General features: G+C 45.8%; 5 protein-coding genes and 1 long non-coding RNA gene across 7 annotated transcripts; 3 read left to right on the top strand and 3 right to left on the bottom strand.

Annotated features, from left to right (window-relative positions):
* Nucleotides 1-129: 129 nt before the first annotated feature.
* spi2 (Spi-2 proto-oncogene) lies at nt 130-2,630 on the bottom strand. Its single transcript, XM_077593475.1, has 5 exons — nt 2,261-2,630; nt 2,112-2,196; nt 1,971-2,041; nt 1,099-1,198; nt 130-661 (listed from the first exon to the last, which is right to left on the bottom strand). The coding sequence occupies exons 1-5, from the start codon at nt 2,261-2,263 to the stop codon at nt 345-347; spliced, it is 576 nt and encodes a 191-aa protein (XP_077449601.1). The 5' UTR covers nt 2,264-2,630; the 3' UTR covers nt 130-344.
* A 12-nt stretch (nt 2,631-2,642) lies between these two features.
* On the bottom strand, nt 2,643-4,023 carry spic (Spi-C transcription factor (Spi-1/PU.1 related)). 2 transcript variants are annotated; one of them, XM_077593472.1, is made up of 5 exons: nt 3,951-4,023; nt 3,797-3,884; nt 3,601-3,713; nt 3,430-3,535; nt 2,643-3,357 (listed from the first exon to the last, which is right to left on the bottom strand). In XM_077593472.1, exons 1-5 carry the CDS (start codon nt 3,999-4,001, stop codon nt 2,939-2,941), a joined length of 777 nt encoding a protein of 258 aa, XP_077449598.1. In that variant the 5' UTR covers nt 4,002-4,023; the 3' UTR covers nt 2,643-2,938. The 2 variants fall into 2 exon arrangements, with proteins under 2 accessions (XP_077449598.1, XP_077449599.1); XM_077593473.1 differs by having other exon boundaries at nt 3,430-3,532.
* Nucleotides 4,024-4,943: 920 nt separating this feature from the next.
* On the top strand, nt 4,944-7,396 carry LOC144069085 (uncharacterized). Its single transcript, XR_013298382.1, has 4 exons — nt 4,944-5,316; nt 5,389-5,413; nt 6,535-7,095; nt 7,177-7,396. It is a non-coding gene; the product is annotated as an uncharacterized LOC144069085 (long non-coding RNA).
* Nucleotides 5,905-8,112, bottom strand: LOC144069084 (uncharacterized). Its single transcript, XM_077594173.1, has 2 exons — nt 7,878-8,112; nt 5,905-7,064 (listed from the first exon to the last, which is right to left on the bottom strand). Exon 2 carries the CDS (start codon nt 6,936-6,938, stop codon nt 6,522-6,524), a length of 417 nt encoding a protein of 138 aa, XP_077450299.1. The 5' UTR covers nt 6,939-7,064; nt 7,878-8,112; the 3' UTR covers nt 5,905-6,521.
* A 255-nt stretch (nt 8,113-8,367) lies between these two features.
* atp6v1e1b (ATPase H+ transporting V1 subunit E1b) lies at nt 8,368-12,487 on the top strand. Its single transcript, XM_077594172.1, has 10 exons — nt 8,368-8,546; nt 8,655-8,716; nt 9,176-9,241; nt 9,319-9,428; nt 9,567-9,633; nt 9,697-9,786; nt 9,882-9,950; nt 10,018-10,112; nt 11,420-11,507; nt 12,095-12,487. Exons 2-10 carry the CDS (start codon nt 8,684-8,686, stop codon nt 12,155-12,157), a joined length of 681 nt encoding a protein of 226 aa, XP_077450298.1. The 5' UTR covers nt 8,368-8,546; nt 8,655-8,683; the 3' UTR covers nt 12,158-12,487.
* ada2b (adenosine deaminase 2b) lies at nt 12,269-15,879 on the top strand. The gene is made up of 10 exons (XM_077594496.1): nt 12,269-12,314; nt 13,414-13,737; nt 13,806-14,025; nt 14,093-14,303; nt 14,402-14,529; nt 14,593-14,683; nt 14,751-14,859; nt 14,943-15,100; nt 15,174-15,376; nt 15,442-15,879. Exons 1-10 carry the CDS (start codon nt 12,269-12,271, stop codon nt 15,530-15,532), a joined length of 1,581 nt encoding a protein of 526 aa, XP_077450622.1. The 3' UTR covers nt 15,533-15,879.
* The last annotated feature ends 3,364 nt before the right edge of the window (nt 15,880-19,243 follow it).

The following is a 19,243-nucleotide window of genomic DNA, read 5'->3' as shown; positions in this document are numbered from 1 at the left end:
GGTTTTGTCACGTATTGCCGGCTGCGTAGCGAAGTCAAACCCAAGACGTGGGAAGCAAAATAACCATACAAATAATCCAAACTGGGACAAAGATAACCTAATAAAAACTAAACAGGCGAGACGCACATCGAACGAAGAAGCAAAACTTTACTCACAAGAACAGGGGCCACAAAACAATACTCCCACAAAAGATATGCCAAAACACAGGGGTTAATGACAAATAACGAACACCTGGGTCAGACAAAGGAAGGAAAACCAGGAGGGACACAAAAGGCGAAACACTGACAGGGCACACAAGGAACAGACACCCATCCACCAACCCCCCAAAACCTGACAGGTTTAAATTAAAGCTCTCCTCGATGATGCTTGTGCAGCAGCATCAGGGTGCTCTCGCCGAACTGGTACGTCAGCTTTTTCTTGACCTTGACGATCTCGCCCGAGCGGGCGTAGTTCCTCAGGGCCCTGGACATCTTCTGGTACGTCATGGGCCGCTTGTTGCCCTTCCTCTGGCCCCACAGAGCCGCCAGCTGGTCCTTGTTGTGGGCGGAGAAGCGGAAGACGCCCGACGACGAAGACGACGACGGCACCCAGGACACGCAGTGGGCCATGCCGGGGTCTTCCAGCATCTCGAAGAGGAAGTGAAACAGACGCATCTTTCGACCTGGGAAATACAGAAAGTGGTCAGTGTCTTTATGTGCTAGTTTTAATACTTGAAAAGGCCTGTCTAGTATGATTAGCCCAAGGACACACGTCACTAGAACCCATTGTCGCCATTTTGTTTCATTTTCAATCACGATCACAACAATGGAGATGTTTTCCATGGCGTCTACTAACACTTGCCAATGCAAATTGGCAAGAAAGGCAAGAAGAATATCAGTGCGAAAATCAGATGGAATCGAGTTTCACTGTTTCAGTGTACCACACACCCACATTTCAGCCAAAACCGATGACTGTTAGTCATTTCCTCAAAAGCGACAATTCCCAGAAAATGACTGGCGTTCAAACACGATGGCTATCAATTAGATATGTAAACAAAAAAAACAAAAGACAGTTTGTTACGTTTCTTGTTCCCGCGGCCATAACAGAAAGGGAACTTACCGCTGCCCGCCTCCGTGGTTTGCTGTTTGCTTAATTTTCTCGTTGTGACGGAGGCATACGAGGCCTCCCGCGGCGCCGCCAGAGGGCCACATGGGATGAGCTGGCACCCGAGACAAAATCGGGACTTGTGACAGGTTTTCAAGCTGTTTCAATAGCCTACAGCAGGGGTGGGCAAACCGGTCTTCAAGGGTGGGTGCAGATTTGTGTTCCAACCGATCAAGCGCAGACACTTTAACCAATGAGGTTTCTGCAGAAACAAGAAACGCCTGACTGCAATCTACCGATTGCATTTGTAGGACACCAGATTGGTGAAAAGGTGTCCTCTTGAAGGATTGGAACAAAAACCTACAACTTGGAATAGTTTGACCACCCCTGGACTATAACACAGTTTACAGACAATCGTATCGAGGGGCGCATCTAGAAAATAATATTTTTGATGATGGTATAATACATGATTTGTCTTTGGATTGTCATTGGATTCGATTCAAGGACCTTCGCTCGATTACACCATTGGCTCCAATGGACCAAAAGCGATAAAAAATACAAATCGGTTTGGACGTGTCTGCCTATTTTAGTGATGAAAGATCCGATTTTTCCTTAAAAAACAACAACAAAAACTATAATCATTTTGTATTTTGATGATATTGGATTATATGCTGCATAACAAATCAATTAATTCTACAACCTAGTGTCTACATATATAATTAATCGTATATTCACTCATTAGTTGGCTGCCATAGACGTTTGAATTGGGAGGCACTGGCAGCGAATGACCAAACATTCATTCTCCCATTTCAAACAGATTGGACCTCTGCTGGTAATAAACTCATTTAAATAATATAATAGAAAATAAAAAGTAGTATATCACTCACTGCTTCCCCATGAGGTTCCCAGCATTGCTCCCAAGTATCGTCGTCCTCACCGGTTGGATTGTCCTGCACACCTGTGGTGCAACATCACATCAAACAAAAAAAACAACCAAAAAAAGTAGCTCATTACTACGTTTCTCTTACCGGTGTTTTCTGCGTTTTGCCTGTGGTACTCCTCTAGGAATTCCAAAATGACCTCCAAGTCAGACTGAGCCTCCTGGCAAGAATTCTGAAAGAGATTGAACTGTCAGAATTTGGTATTTTACCCTAAAAAGTGTCTGGTCGCTCATTACCATGGCTGCTGTGAAGTTGGTCCCAATAACAGTTCAAATGCACGTCGGGTTGTTGTTCTCCTAGCTCACCCAAAGAGAGTGAGGCTTATGAACTAACAATGGCCTCCACGCGGCGAGAACGCCAGCAGCATCAGCCCCCCAGCACTGACCACATCCTCCCCTCTGGGCCTGATAAGGACGCGTCTGGAGCCCGCCGCCTCCTCTCAGGAAAAACACACTCGCAGTCATATTTTTCCTCACAGGATGTGTCGAGAAACTCGCAACGGCCGAAATCATGCCACTGAAGTCGGTTGCTTTCTTTGACGTTCATTTTTTTTTGCGGCGTTTGAAAATGTCTCAAGAACCCTCGCCTCAAAAAGGACCAGTGCTGACTAAATATTCAGGGGTTTGACAACAAGGCCGTGACAATTCAAACCCTCAAAAGACTAACCGGGTCAGGAAGTTTATTTGAGCAAAATACTTGATCAAGTCAGTCAGGAAAAGGGTAGCTTTGTGAATGACACCTTGATTTATTATGTGACTTGCTAACCTTTCGGAGCTTCAATTAGCTTAGCATGGCGAGTTTCAGATAGAGCGCCTCTGCAGTAAAGTGAAAAAACATTTTGATGCCGTGTATCTTAGAATACATTGCCATTTGGTCAAGGAATAAATTCAACGCCGTCAAGTCCCTGAATTATTTCAACAATTTGCTTCGAAGCTAGCGTGACCATAGTCCCGCGGCGGGCACTGCCCGTACCAGCTCTCCCAGTCGGGGCCGCAATAGTTTTGCGAGGACGGGTCGGCCGGCGTCCCCTGCGACGCCCGACCCGAGCCCAGCCGGTGCAAGACTTCTGGGTTGAACTGGTAGGTGAGTTTACGTCGCACTTTGACGATCTCGCCGGTGTGGCGGTAGTTGCGCAGGGCCCGCGCCATTTTCTGGTAAGTCATAGTCTTGCGGTTGCCCTTGCGCTGACCCCAGGATTTCGCCAGACGTTCTTTATTCTTGGAAACAAAGTGGAAAGTGCCGCTTTGGCTGTCGCTCCACTGGATGGTGTCGCCCATGTCGGGATCGTGGAGAGCCTCGTGGAGGTACTCGTACAGGCGCAGCTTCTTGCGACCTGCGTTGCGGGTCATTTAAGACAAACACGGTCAAGTGGGAGCTCGAGGGGTCGTCACCAATTGCGCCTTACCTCTGTTCCTCTGTGGAGGCACGAGTCGTTGAGACGAGTAAAAGTTAACCGGTTCGCTTTGGATCGAAGAGACTTCAGGCAACAACTGCGACCACATCTGCTGCTGCTAAATAATAGTCCTGGTCATATTTAAAGTCATACGTGTGCGTAAATATATCTTTACAAGCCTACCACGCTGGTGTCGTGCCAGTCGCACACGGGGGCCGGTGCGTCCGGGTGGGGGCCCACCATGTAGTAGGAGATCTGACACTGATGAGCGCCCATAGTGTCGTAGTGCGCGTACTCTGAGGCCGTATAAAATCACTCAAAACTGTTCTTAAGTATAAATACATGGAATATGAAATAGAAATATCCTGCGCTTGGATACCTGAGTCGTAGTAAGGTTGACTGGAATGCTGACGGATGACATCGATTGCATCCTGGAAGTGTTGGTTGATGTCGTTGTCCAAACAGTGCTGCAACGTATCGGTTCCACGCCGTCGTGATCATCATTGCATTTTGGATGAACTACGTTTACTCACCATTTTGTAGGAGTGAGCGTGGCTCTGGGGCGAGGAGGTTTCGGCCCTCATCGGAGGACGCTAACATCGGAACATTTTCCGCTACCTGTCCGCTGGCATAAATAGTCGGAGGAAGCGCAATTTAAATGTTCACGTCACAATGTAATACGGCCATGGTAGACTTCTCTTTTTTTGCGTGTGTTTATTGGCGGGCACAGATAGCATAGATATGCTAATTGCAAGATTAAAAAAAAATCTTTTCTGTGTTTGGAATCTGAGCCTACAAAGGAATCAGATTTTTTGTCTGTGTGTTCTGCCGCTGCACGTTTATTTGCATGTTAAGTTCTGGCACTGCTGCTCTCCCACAGAAAAACCACAGAACAGGTGGAGGGAAAATTACTAATAGTAATATTGCCTTAATCAAAACATAGCATAAATGTTGTTGAGGTCAACTACGTCTCCAAACGATTGATTGATCTAAATCAGGGGTAGGGAACCTATGGCTCGGGAGCCATATGCGGCTCTTTTGATGGGTGTATATGGCTCTCTGCTAACTTGTGTGATAAAATATGGGAACCACTGGTGAGAGACCACCTAAGCCCCGACCGAACGCACCAATGGGAGCGTCACACTGTGGCGCCGACACTATCTCTAGCGCCTTTTTAATTATAATTTTTCTTCATTATACTCTTTTGCATGCATACGCTCATTGATACTCATTGATTAGCAACCGTGAAAAAATATTCTTAAAATAATTCAGAGACTTTTTTTACTTTCAAAGTGGCAAATGATTAATAAATGCACACATATTTTTACTGTTAAATTCTGAGTATGGCTCTCAATGAATAGTTTGAAAATATGAATTGTTTATGGCTCTCTTCGTCAAAAAGGTTCCTGACCCCTGATCTAAATAGTTGATTATTTGGATCATTCCAGGTGTTTATATAAATGTATATTGGATTTAGAAGTCATTTTTTAAAGCAAAAGCCATCAATATTTCTTCGTTTTCTGAACCGTTTTCTGAAACTCCACACAGTGAGGCTGGGATCGAACCCTCGACCCCCGTACTGTGAGGCCGACGCGCTAATCACTCGCCTGCTGGCATAAATCTAAAAATTTAAAACCTCATTTTTTTTCTTTATTGTTCAGTATTTAACCATAGGCGTGCTTCTTATTAGCTTAATGTTTAACGCACATCACCGTGTCAAACAAACAACAGCGTGTGGGCCCTCTTCAAACAAACACTTTCTTTTCGAGAAGTCCATTTAACTCCGGCGCCGCGTTTTAAATATCAACCGACTTATTGCCCAAGTTCCCCTTTTAAGGGCACGCCTGGACCTCATATGACTTTTTTTTTTAAAAGGCGATTATGGGAAAGAGACCGCAGGTGAGTTGCCATGTGCTTAGTGGTTATTGTACTTACTTGCCATGACAATGACGTCTTATTGTGTTTGTTCAGTGTTTGTGCAGGCATGCAAATGGGGGTGAGTGTTTCCTGCCATGGCTGATACCAAAATCAACCGCAAAGTTTTGCTCCAATACATTTCTGGTCGGGAGGGGGACTTTGCGGTCGTTGGGGGGCGCACGGCTCCATAAATAAGGCAACGCAACGTGTCAGATGGCGGCTCAAGCGTGACGCCTTCGTGCAGGTGTTGCGGCCTGGTGCCGTTATCTTTCTGGGAAACTTGTTCGACATTTCATTAGGTATATGGAATTGGTAAGAAATTTATCAGTCCATCTTTATGGGGAATTGAAAGATAATTTTATGGTGTTTTTAAAAAATGTTTTTTTTAAATTCCAGTCCAAACAAAGAAGCGAGCGCATTCCTTCCCGTTCTTCATTCAATCGCTGCTTCGTGACCGCACAGTCCACGCCATTGTTCTATTTTTAAAAAAATATTTATACAGTCATTCTGCGTAAAAATGAAGAAGTGACACAAAGTCAATCTCAGAAAGTGACACACAAGCACTAAAAGTTGGATTGGCTTTTCTTTATGATGAGAAAATAGAAGACCAGGGAAGTGGGATGGATGCTTGACTCATTCACTGACATCCCATGTTTATATGATAAAAGATATGTTACATTAAAAGCACCCATTAACAACAGTAGGATAAATCAATTTTGACTGCGAGGGGTGAATAAACGAGTCTATTGTTGTCTAGGGGAGTTTTGTAAAGTTGCTAAAGTGTCAGATTTTGTTAAATTTGTGGGTGGAAAGAGACAAAAGTGTAAAAAAAACCTTCAATTTTGCAGATTCAAAACATAATTTGTTACCGTCAAAGCCACAAGCTCTGCTGTGAGCTGAGGTAGCATAAGCGCAACAACGGAGGCAGAATCGTGTGTCATTTTGCTGAAATGTGCGGACAAAGGAAAATAGTGGAGGAAAAAGAAAGCGGTACAGTGTTGGAAATCATTCCCCAACTATAATGTGCCTGCTGTCGTGAAATGTTCTTGTGTTCGTTTGGTATCCTTGAAAGGTCGTGAAGAAGTCGGTGTATCCCGTCATGCATTTCAGCAGATATTGGCCAGCGAAGTTTATGGGAAAGTGAATAGGAAGTAGGGAATGATTTCAAACACAGCCCGTTTTTCCTTTCACTTCCTGCAGTAGGCCACGGCGCCGTACGCCATCACGCCCACCACGGCTACCAAAGCGGCGCCTCCGCACAGCAGCACGGGCAACCCCGGTTCGGGCTTTTCCTTGCCGACGGGCGGGGGGTCGAAGGAGGATGGCGGGAGGAGGCTGGGCGTGGCGTACGTGGGCCCCTCGCCGTCTACGGCGGAGGGCGTCGGCGTGGAGGTGGCAGAGGGGGGCTCCAGCCGGAAGACGGGCAGCGGCGGCGTTTGCACTAACTCGCCGTCTGCAGTCTCGGGAACCTGGAGGTCCAAAACGCTGGTCTGAAGCTCCTCGTCCTCTTCTTGCACCACGTCGGAGTTGGACCAGTGGTTTGCCGCCACCCCCTCATCGCTGCCGTCCAGGCTCTTGGTGTCCTCGGGGTCTACGTCGCCCATGGTGGACCAGGACTCTGCCAGCAGGCTCTCGCTCTGCCAGGGTCCTGGGCTCAGGGACCGGGCGGCGGCCACGGTCCCCCCGCCAGACTCGACTGGGACGTTCTTCTCCAGAATGAAGGATGGCGCCTGCGGGGATAACACATAATCACGTTTGGAAGTATGTCAATTGCTTCTGGATGCCAAGCATGTGTTTTAAATGCAGATGTTTATTGGTGTCCTTTTAAAAAATATTTTCCAGCGTGCCTCCGAGTCACGCGAAGGTGACCCTCTTCACCCAGCGTGTCGTGACTCCACTGTGGAAAGTATTTGTCGGCCAGCCGGGCCCAGAATAGAAATGGTTAGCTCTTGCCGTCTCGTTGGAAACGTGTTGCTTTGTGTTTTGCTCTGCATCGTAGCAAAATAAACATGTTTCGGAATCGATCAGGAGCTATCAAATCTCAAGAAGTGACGCCATCTTATTTGTGGAGTTCTGTGAACTATGTCAAAATACATTTATTCAAAGTCACTTTTCCCATCAAAATGAATGGAAAAATCGTTCATCTGGAGTTTGTATTGTGCATTGTAGTATGAAAATTTGGGTCATTTTTGCGTCGCATTAATTTGTATTGCTGGTTAAGTGAGCGCGAGGCCAATTCGGTCCAATTTACATTGGCCGCTCACGTGCACACATTAATCCTTGTTGCTGATCCTTCTTAACTTGCCTTTAATTAGATTCCCATCCTGAACATAGACACATGTCCAATGTACGTACTTTCATCATCCCATATTCCATTGGAAAAAGTGGTTTCAGTCCCAGATTACTGTCTGCCCTTCACTTACATTGACATGACCCTTAGTGACCTTTCTTCCTAGGTTTTCTTCAAATTAATCGCACTTCGCAGGAAGGCCAACAATGAAGGCCGGAAACTTTTCTACGCGCAAAGAGAAAACTGAGCATACCTCTGTGCGTTTGGCGAGCTGCTTGCCAACGAGTATTCCCGGAGAGCGGCGTGAATTAAGAAACAAAGTCACACGAGGCGTGTGACAGGCGGCCAGACATGCACGCTTGATTTCTGCTGCCCAAGTATATCCCACCCAATGCACAGTCTCGCTTGCTCTCTTTCTCGCTCTCCCTCCCTTCCTTCAAAATCCATGATCTCACACTTGGCCTTAGATCTGCCATGGGGGGTTGCAGGTGAGAACAAATGTTTTAAGTTGTTAATCAGACTTTGGCATTGAATGGAAACAATGCAAATTTTGGGTTGCGGACTCGTAGGTCGTCAAAATAGGGTAAATAATTAACTTTAAAATGTACTTTGTGTGATTTTGATCATTTCCTACTAAAGCGTGTGCCATTTTAGAGTTTTAATGTATGCCTATTTAATTTAACAACATCCCAGGGGGTGTTTGATTTAACTATGTATTTATAATACGTATTGTTGTTTTGTAGCCAATTTTACGACGGGATTTGAACGTCGCTTTCCACTTCCTGTCTGATTGGCTTGGAAAAAAAGGAAGTAAACATCACGTGACCGGGGCTGTCAGCTGACATTGTGCTGCACCATAGACCGCTCTACGAGTCACGATCGCCGGGATTAACTCATTCGTCGTCATCTGGACATTTTACGGGTGAATATAAATATTGATTTGGATGTCTCGCTATTCCAAAGCGACAGTTGTGTTGAAATGTGGCGTTTTGTTGAGGTTTGATTACCGGTTTTTGTGATTGAATGGCAGGCCCGACGTAAAACGCAGCAGGAGTCACAATGGCGCTCAGCGATGCCGACGTTCAGAAACAGGTAACATTTTTTGCCCCCTTAGAAATATGAAAAACAATAACGCTTGTAAAGACCGACACTGTTATTAATCGTGTTTCTTCGTATATTTATCAAAAATGTCCACACTGCTCAATGACATTGAGATAGTTGCTGGAGGTTAATGCTAAACTGAATGGGGGAATAATAACATATTGTTATTTGACAATATTTTATTTAAAATATTGGACTGTTGAAATGGCAAGTGCATTGTTGAATGATATTGCCCACTGATCACATGACAATCACATGACAAGGGCCGCATATGAAACTGGTGTATCAACCAAAGGGAAAATACATTTTTAATCTCCACACAATCCTCCGACTGATGTCATAATAATCATGTTTGATCGCTTCCAGCCTTTAAAGTTGAAATAGGAAGGACGTCTAAAGCCGTCAAAAGTAGGTGATGAATTAGAAATGAACAAATCCTCTCCTCCACAGATCAAGCACATGATGGCCTTCATTGAGCAGGAGGCCAACGAGAAGGCGGAGGAGATTGACGCTAAAGTACGAGTATCCGTCAGTGGCCACCAGGGGGCATTATATTACAAATAGTTACCCTTGTTTCCCCCCCTTTCCTCCAGGCTGAGGAGGAGTTCAACATCGAGAAGGGTCGCCTAGTGCAGACGCAGCGTTTGAAGATCATGGAGTACTACGAGAAGAAGGAGAAGCAGATCGAGCAGCAGAAGAAAATGTGCGTGGCGACACCCCCGTGATCGGGTTTCCTTGTCGCGTGCGACACAATGGCCTCCCGTGTGACCCGTCGGCCACAACAACGGCCAATTTGAGCGCTAATGTGAGACGGCGTGTTTGTCATTTGTCCGCTTAACAGCCAAATGTCCAACCTGATGAACCAGGCCCGCCTCAAGGTCCTCAAAGCGCGCGACGACATGATCTCCGTAAGTCACGCGCTCGGCCTTCGAACACGGAATGACCTCTCAATTGGATGCTTTGGCTTTCAGGAAATGCTTAACGAAGCCCGGCAACGACTGACTAACGTGGCGCGAGAGCCGCAAAGGTATTCGGCGCTGATCGACGGCTTGATCCTCCAGGTCGGCTACCGCTTTTCAAGCTTCCATCACCGTAACCACGAATGATCGTGACGACAATGGCAATCGCGGAAATGACGCCAGTGTTATTTCCTCAGGGTTTCTATCAACTGCTGGAGCCCAAAGTGACCATTCGGTGTCGTAAGCAAGACTTGCAGTTGGTCCAGGTGAGTCTGTCCACACGCTTTGTCTTTCCAAGGAACCGTTTGATCATCATCACTTTTTCACTCTTAGGCGTCCATCCAGAGGACCATTCCCGTGTACAAGGCGGCCGTGAAAAACAACCTGGAGGTCCGCATCGATCAGGACAACTTCCTGTCGCCCGACATGTACGAACTGTTGAGTCTACAGTAATCCCTCAATTATCGCGAATTCACTACTTTGCGATTTTTTTAATGCTGTTAATTATTTTTAAAACATATACAGTGGTACCTCGAGATACGAGCTAAATCCGTTCCGGAACTGAGCTCGTATGACGAGATTCTCGTAACTCGAGCGGACGTTTTCCATTGAAATGAATGGAAAACAAATTAATTCGTTCCAGCCCTCTGAAAAAAACACCAAAAACAGGATATTGGATTGGAAAAAATGTTTTATTTCTTCTAATTCGCCATCTATTAACAAAGTAACACATAACTAGTGGTTTAATAGTAATAAAATGTGTTTAATCTAACAAAAATTGGGCAGATTTCGCCGACGGGAGACAGAGACGTTTGGGGGCGTGGGGGGGGGTGGTTCGTTTTTTTTCCACGACAACGCACTCGTAAACGGAACAAACAAATTTAAATAAACTTGGATTAATATATACAGACACTCAAACATATGTTTAATGTAACTTTACACAAAACTGAATTCTAATTTTGTTGTAATCTTTTGTTACCTTCGTTTTTCGGGTTGGCGGTTTGTCACGCCTCCGCCCTCACGTTCGCTATCGATGGACTGTTTACTGTTGTATTGCCTTCAAAATATTCCCAAAATGATGCACACAAATGTCCTCACAATAGGATAAAGCACGGCCACTTGCCAACGAGAAATAGTCTTTAAGGAACGATCGCGGTACCTTTCCTAAGAAAGAATAACAGGAAATGACATAGCTGAGCTTCCCACGTATTGATTGTGGGTAATGAAGTTTTATTCTGAGAAAGGTATGGGTGTTGTTTGCAGGAGTATACTTCATTACCCAGAAAGCCTTCTTTTTGCATGCGCGTTGTGCATTTCCTGGTCCGAGGAGGAACTCGTTTGAATTATTCGTTCCGTGCTCGTAAATATTGTTATACACGAAAGATATGCAAAAAAGACCTGGCTTGGTCGCATCACGAAATTTTGACCGCATAACGGGCGAATTATTCGATCGAAATTTCCCCCGTAAGACGAGCATTTTGTATGACGAGCGGTCGTATGACGAGGTACCACTGTATTACATATATTATTATTTTTTAAAGTTCATAAAAATGTGAAAATCCATGCTGAAACTCATAAGCGGAAGCCACTCTTGCTATTAGGACTCAGCACTGAAGAAGAAAAAAAAAGTTATAGGGGTGCCCTTAATTTGCAATTTTTCGATTACCGCGGCTATGTCTGGTCTACATTAACCACGATATTTTTTGTCATGTTTCACAACTAAATGATCGGACAGCTCCGGAGGTATCGAACTCTACAATGGCGACGGCAAGATTAAAGTGGCCAACACTCTGGAAAGCAGATTGGACCTCCTGGCTCAGCAGGTAAAAATGGTGTGAGGTTGTGAAATTAATGCATAAAATTGGTCCTGATCCAATTACAAAAGGTGCAGAGTGACATTTCCCAGCAAATGACATTAACGCAAAACATAAAGCAGCTTTCCCCAAATGCCCTTCTGTCTTTAAGACTGCACCAGGAGGGGCACTAAACAGTCTCCGTAAGCCTCCAATAACATTTATCACGGATAGTTTAATTGACTTTGCAGTTGTACAATTGGCCTTTCACATGACCTCAACTTGGCTAATAAAACGCCCATAAATACAAATAAATAACACTCGTGACGTCATTTAAATTCACATTGTGACTCACAAACAAAAATCATGTGTTGCTAAATAAGCCCCAAAATATGAAAAATAAATTAAACTGCCAAACGTAATTTTATTTTGCTGTACATTCTGTTAGGAATAAACAAGAATAACTAACTCTTTGCATTTCAACTCAAACAATTGCATCCCTCCAACCCCTTATTTTTTGTCACATGATCATGTGATATTGATCATTTCCATCGCCGCTCCCAAACAATCCATCTTTTGTGCTTATTTGCGCCCTTAATTGGCCTTTTTTTCCGCAGATGATGCCCGACATCCGAGTGGCCCTTTTCGGCGCCAACCCCAACCGCAAGTTCATGGACTGAGAAGCCCCGCCCCCTCCCTTTCCGAATCCTTTCCATTCTCTATTGTTTCAGGTCACGTTCCTGCGTAAAAAAGAGGGACCTTTGTCACCGTTATTAATATTGTTGTCGTGTATGTGTGACACGTCGCCGACGTTTGCGCCTGAAGAGCGCCACCTACGTGAAAAGTAACTTACTGGATTGTGACCAAGTAAGCCGAGCTGTTTGAACAGTTCATTTATGACTCTGCCAGAGTGGATGTGCTGTCTGTATATGAGTTTTCCAGACTAAGTTATGTGTGTTTGAACATGTCATGTGCAGTCCAATATAATAAAATCTCTGAATGGTGGTACACATCATGCGTCCCTTTAAAGCGCACACTTTGGTTAGGTTAGGTTTTTCTTCCCTTCCAGGTGACGTCAATGTCTTGCCATGTGTGCTTCAGTCCTCTTTATCCATGTTATGTCCATTTCTGACACTAGCTTTGTTCCCACACATGCAAACACGTGTGCGCTCATCCCGCCACGCTGTCCATTCATGCCGGGCTAGTTACTTAATCACATGCTATTTGTCAGAGGGAAATGCCTCAATTATCCCATCGCAGCCGGGTTTTGCTGACATGTTCAACAGGAACGGACGCAGTTGAACTGGAGACGGCCGAAAGAACGCACGCTTTCGTGTGAGTATGCTTAAGATATTATTTTAAAGTTCCAGTTTGCGCGTTGGTGAATCTCGTCTTTAAATTCAGAAGGAATATTTCAATTGGATATTTATTGATCTAAATTATATTTATTCGATTTCCAATTTTATGCTTTGGTTTTTAAGACGTTCACTTTTGGACCAGGACTATACTTAGTATTTAGGTTTTATTTGTTGTGGTAGTTAGTCCAATTTATGTTAAAAGGGGCCATTGATGTAGGGATTGGAGAATCTATCATCGTCAAAATAGTTGATTTTGCCAATAAAATGAGTATGCAAAACAATTTTTGGGGGGGAAACTCCAAATACAACTTTGAAAATGCAAGCCGTTGCTTTGTGGCATCTGCTTTTAACATTACATTACGGCCTATGTCCGATTATTATTATTATTATTACAAATAAGGTGGTCAGGGTAACTATCACCTAATATCCAAAAACTTCAGCACTGTTGTACACTTGCACTGTAAATGTAATTTATTATTTAATTTAATTAAAACCACAATGTCTCCCAATTTCATGAAAGTCAAAGAACAACAAAATAACCACTTTATGACTCTGTTGTTTTTTTCTATTGCTTGCAGGAGGTGAACAGCGCCACCCAGTGTCACCTCAGGGAATGGCTGCCTTCCTGCTTCATGGGGTGGTAACCTTGCTGTGGTTGGCGGCTGCCACGGGGGTCCCCGACCCCAACCGGCGGGACCGTCTGATGCTCCAAGAGGCATCCAGGCAAACGGGCGGCGGCCTGGCCCTCACGCCGGCTGAGCGGCGGCTGGACGCCCGGCTACGCCGGATGAAGGAGCGCGAGATGGACGCCGAGCCTTTCCCGTCTGCCGTCCACTTCTTCAAGGCCAAGGACCTCATACGCCGCAGCCCCATTTTCAAACTGTTGCAGGACATGCCCAAAGGTGATGCGCGTGGCGCGATGGAACGTCCCCCACGCGGCTACTCGCGTGACGCCCGCGCTGCCCCGCAGGCGGCGCCCTGCACGTTCACAGCTCGTCGCTGGCGAGCGCCGAGTGGCTGGTGAAGAACGCCACGTACCGGCCCGACTGCTACGTCTGCTACACGTGGGACGAATCGGTGCGCTTCGTCTTCTCTCTGCGGCGACCGTACCCGCGCTGGGACTGCTTCTACTGGCAGCTGGTCAGCGTGCTCCGGGCCAAGGCGGGCGACCCCAACGCTTTTGACGTCAGGTACCTCCGCCCGCGTCTCGAGGTTTCGCGACTGCCCCGACGACCGCGGCGCCTGTTTTTTTTTTAGCCTGATGAAGCATCTCACGCTGGTCACCGACGACCCGGACGGCGAGTACCCAGACCAGGACGCCGTGTGGGACAAGTTTGAGAGGGCCTTTATCGCCGCGGCGGGCTTGATTAGCCACGCCCCCGTTCTGAGGGATTACCTTCTGCAGGGTTTGAGCGAGCTGCACCAAGACAACGTCATGTATCTGGAATTGCGCAGCGGCTTGGCCAGGGTTCGTTTTTTTTCTAGATATACTCATTATCGATAGACTTGTATCGTATCGTGAGGTACCCAAAGGTTGCGACCTCTCCTCATGACCTATCATTTCAGACGTACGAATTGGACGGCACCATCCACGACAAGATTTGGACGCTCAGGACCTTTCGAGAGGTCACCGAGAAGTTTGTCGCCGATCATCCGGACTTCCTGGGCGCTCGCGTTATTGTCGCCGTACACAGGCACGTACGCGCCCGGGAGGCTTGTTGTCGTTTGGCAAACTTAGACTAAAAGGAACGTTCCAGGGCGCTGAGCGCGTCTGAGGTGACGGCGGCCGTCCAGGAAGCCTCGGCGCTGCGGAAGGACTTCCCCGACGTAGTGGCAGGATTCGACCTGGTGCCAATTGACGTCTTTTACGCCATTGTTGGGACCCCCCATGACGATCTGATGTCTTGTTTTGCAGGTGGGCAGGGAGGACAGCGGCAGGCCGCTTTGGTATTTCCGGGACGCGCTCTCGCTGCCCGCCCGGCGGAACGTCGACCTGCCCTTCTTTTTTCACGCGGGAGAAACCGGTAGGTTGGAAAGGGACTTGAAACTACGGCGGACACAATTTGACTCGCTACTGTCCTAATTTTCTCATTGTTGACCCCGGTAGACAAAGAGGGCACAGAGACGGATCAGAACATTTTAGACGCGCTACTGTTCAACACCAGCCGAATCGGGCACGGCTATGCGCTGGCGCGCCACCCCCTGGCCAAAGAGATCTCCAGGCTGGGGCAGGTGGCGGTGGAGGTCTGCCCTATCTCCAACCAGGTCGCCTTCTTAAAATGTAGTCTGATTTCCTCCTTCTGGATTTCAATTTGCATCCCGGCATCCAAATGTTCAGGTTCTGAAGCTGGTTTCAGATCTGCGTAACCACCCCGCGGCGGCCTTGATGTCAGAGGGCCACCCTTTGGTGATCAGTTCAGATGACCCGTCCATGTTCGGCAGCACGGGCCTGTCCTACGACTTCTACCAGGCCTTCGTGGGCATCGGCGGCCTGAGGGCCAACGTGGGAACCCTCAAGGAGCTGGCGCTCAACTCCATCAGGTGACTTATTTCATCCTATCGGCTCGACTCGGCGTCCACTAAAGTCGCCTTACTTGTGGCTGTAGGTTCAGTTCGCTCCCACCCGACCTCAAAGACGCGGCGCAAGTCTTGTGGCAGAAGAAATGGGACTCGTTTGTTTCCGCTCACTCTTCATAGTCCTTCGGAACCGCTTGGACACTTGATGGGACATTTTGTCGTTGCCCCGACAATAAAAATGGCAGCTTTTCTGCCTAGCGTGTGAAAACCACACCAAGATAGAGATGAAAATTTCGTGTGTGACCACTAGTGGGCGCCAGAAAGGCATGAGTATTTCTGATTTAGGGGAGGACGACAACATTTGCAGGATGGACGTTCAAACGTCGGTAAATATGCTTTATGTCTTTGAAAAAGGAAATGACATTAAAAACAATTGTGCCAGTTTCAATTCATCCCTATATCTGCTAGTATTTTGCAATATTTGATTGACGAAGAATGGAAGGCTTTAAATGAAACCACTATCTAAATCAGGGGTCGGAAACCTTTTTGACGAAGAGAGCCATAAACAATTAATATTTTCAAATTTTATTCCTTGAGAGCCATACTCAGAATTTAAAAGTAAAATATGTGCATTTTTTTAGTCATTTCACAACTTTTTAAGTAAAAAGTCTCTGAATTCTTATGATATTTTTTTTACGCTGTTGCTAATCAATGAATATCAATGAGTATGCATACAGAAGAGTCTAATGAAGAAAAATTACGATTAAAAAGGTGCTATTGGTACGTTCGGGACACAGCTCTCTCACCAGCGGTTCCTGTATTTTTACCTCACAGATTAGCGGAGAGCCATATGCACCCATCAAAAAGAGCCACATATGGCTCGGGAGCCTTAGGTGCCCTACCACTGATCTAAATCGATCGACTGCTAACGTCTTTTTCTGCATTTAAATAGTGTCTTATCGACTGTTGACGTCTGCGTATCAGTCACTGCCAACCGCTGGTACTTGGACACACACACACACACACACACACACACACACACACACACACACACACACACACGCAAGCACACACGTATTTTCCGTGGCAGAGTTTAAAGAAGCCGAGCATGACTGAAGAGTGGCCGCAACACAGCTGCTACACTCCTAGATCATTTCCTCTCCTTTCTCTTTCCTTTCCTTCCTTTTTATTCTCATCTGCTGCTATCAACAAAATGGCAATTTTTCCACACGCATATTTTCGTAGTCATTGCCAGCAGTTTCTGCGCCTTTTGTTTGCGATAGACGCTCAATTCATTAGGACTGAAATGGCTAGATTGGACATCTATCGCCGTCAATGGCAGTAAACGAAGAAGGCGGTTTCCATACTTTTCCCTCCTTTTTGGGTGCCTCCTTCTAGCGTTTAACGAGATGCTCTTCAGAGCGAAGCGGCGCTAGCGTTATTAAAAGTTGACGAGGCTCACCCACACGGAAGCTGTCATTGCTTTTCTTCTGGGTCTTTGTCTCCTCTTGTTCACTAGAGGAGCACGTCGACTCTTGAAAAGAAGCTATAAAACGCTCCTCTTATCTGCCAGCCTGCAATCGGCGCACGCTGCGGGCCTCGTCCTCCTCCTTCTTCTCCTTGTTCTTCTTTCGCGAGCCTTGAAAAGAAGTCAGCGCATCAAAATCATTAAAAGCCTGGCATTTAAACGCCGACCTGTCGTCCGGTGACACAAATGTCAACTTCATAAAGTCCGGGTAGCTGGAATCAGACGATATGTGAACATTCAAATACCGCCTGCGATGGAATGGAAACGCTTTGGGTGAGCTTTCGTAATGCGCCAGACAAGGTACGCACGCAGCAGACTTTCAAACAGACTTTCTTGTTGACGTTAAATGCACATTTAAGCTTTCCTGTCTATTAGTCAAATAAATAAATAAAACACCAAGTTTGACTGGTGTGTTCACAGACAATCTGAATCCACATAACTGCCACTTTTACCAAGGTAAAAAATTCAATTCAATTTACCGTATTTTCACGACTATAAGGCGCACTTAAGTCTTAAATTTTCTCCAAAATAGACAGGGCGCCTTATAATCCAGTATGCTTTATGTATGGAAAAAAAAAAGTGTCATTCATTGAGGGTGCGCCTTATAATGCAGTGCGCCTTATAGTCGTGAAAATACGGTACTACCAGGAATAGCTTTTCTTAGTTAACAGCTAGCATAGCATGTTCTTCTGTAATGACACCAAGCATTGAACCCATCGTAGCGCCTAACGATCTTTGCTAATTGGAACAAATCAAGGGATACATTTGCAACACGAAATACAGGAGGTGATTACATTTTGTGGTCCTGAGGTCAAAGGTTAGCAAAGGAAATTCACAATAAATGGATAAAGTATGAAGCTATTTATCATGTCATTTATATTTTGATAACTGAGTAACTCTCACTGGCTTCAGGCGATTTAAATCTACCAAATATGGCGATGCTTTGAATTTGGCTGCTTAGGTGGGATGCTGCTCTCTCACAAGGCCCATCTAGGCTCAGATATTTTTTTTATTTTGTAGGTCCCTCATTCCTAAAGTCCAATCATTGGCATAATACCATGACAAGAAGATGGCAAAAATGTCGTCGTGTTCAGCGCATACTCCACTTCCTGGTTGAAGCCCGCCATCTCTGCCGACGTCCAGAGGGGCCTCGCTGGCTCACTAGCCCGTGCAGGTGAGACGGCCATTAAGAGGCGTGAGAGTGCTCCAACGGGGAGTGATAATAGCACAGCTCAGTGCGATGCGCGTCATTTGTTTGATAAACGAGCCGAGAAGCGCAGTGTGGTCGTTTAAAAGGCTCAAGAGGGAGGTTGGACACTCTCCTCCTTTTTTTCCCCACGCTGACACGCCTACTTGCGGTTCGATCGACCTTTATCCGCGCAATGTATAGTCGAGGGAATCACTTTTTTTGGTTCAGAATCTGCAGGCGAATGGGACGGCCATTTTGACAGATGGTGTGAAAAATAAATCGGCCGGTATTGATAAGCGCCAATCGATTGTTTACGAGTCGTCTGAGTGATGACCTCGGAAGGGGGAGGGGGGTCGGTGGGTGGGATGGGCATGGGGGCTCTAATTTTGGAATATTACTATTTTGAACACAAAGTAAAACCAAATCAACAACCTTTTTATGTACTTGCCTTAATTAAAATGAAGTCAATGGCTGCCATTGACGTCTAATACACAACGTCAAAACTCATTTCGTTGTGGGTAAAGAGAAATTTCATTTAAAAAAAAAAAAATCTCAATATGATCTAATTTTCTAATTATTTTCAAATAGGTTGCTTTTTTCAATTGTTAACTCTTGCAAAGAAACCAAAAACAAGAAGCCAATCAGCTATTACTTATGTTTTGGTTTTAGCAAGCTAACACTAGAGAGGTGTCATTGAATGGGATTTGAGCTCGCTACTTAACTTTTAAAATAATTGAACGTTTGACAACGTGCAAAATGCAAAATTTATTTAGAACATGCCGCTCCGTTTTGAAATTAATCGTCATGGTAACTAAAAATGGCGAGACAATAAGACAAAAACTTTCAACATTTTCATTTTTGTTCTGGCGATTCAAGCAGCTGACGCCAATTGCAATTAGTCTGCGTGATAAGGATCTGTATGTAGCATTCCACACGTCTCATATTCAACTCATTAATAATCCATCCCATCTATTTGCGACCTCGGAATACCATTCTCCTCCTCCCGCGAGGTCTCTTCCAGCGCAGGATACGCTTCACGAGTGGCCTGATATCATTTCCCTCCATTTGATTAAAGATGAAATGATGAAAAAAGATTGCCGTGATCCGGAGCCGTGCTGACAGGGAACGCGCGCTCCATTTTTCACGGTGAAATCCGAAAGCACTTTCCAACTAA

The sequence above is a fragment of the Stigmatopora argus genome, chromosome 23, assembly GCF_051989625.1.
Source record: "Stigmatopora argus isolate UIUO_Sarg chromosome 23, RoL_Sarg_1.0, whole genome shotgun sequence".
NCBI lineage: Eukaryota > Metazoa > Chordata > Actinopteri > Syngnathiformes > Syngnathidae > Stigmatopora > Stigmatopora argus.
The sequence above is the reverse complement of the archived record's forward strand: the minus strand, read 5'-3'. Positions and strand labels throughout refer to the sequence as shown.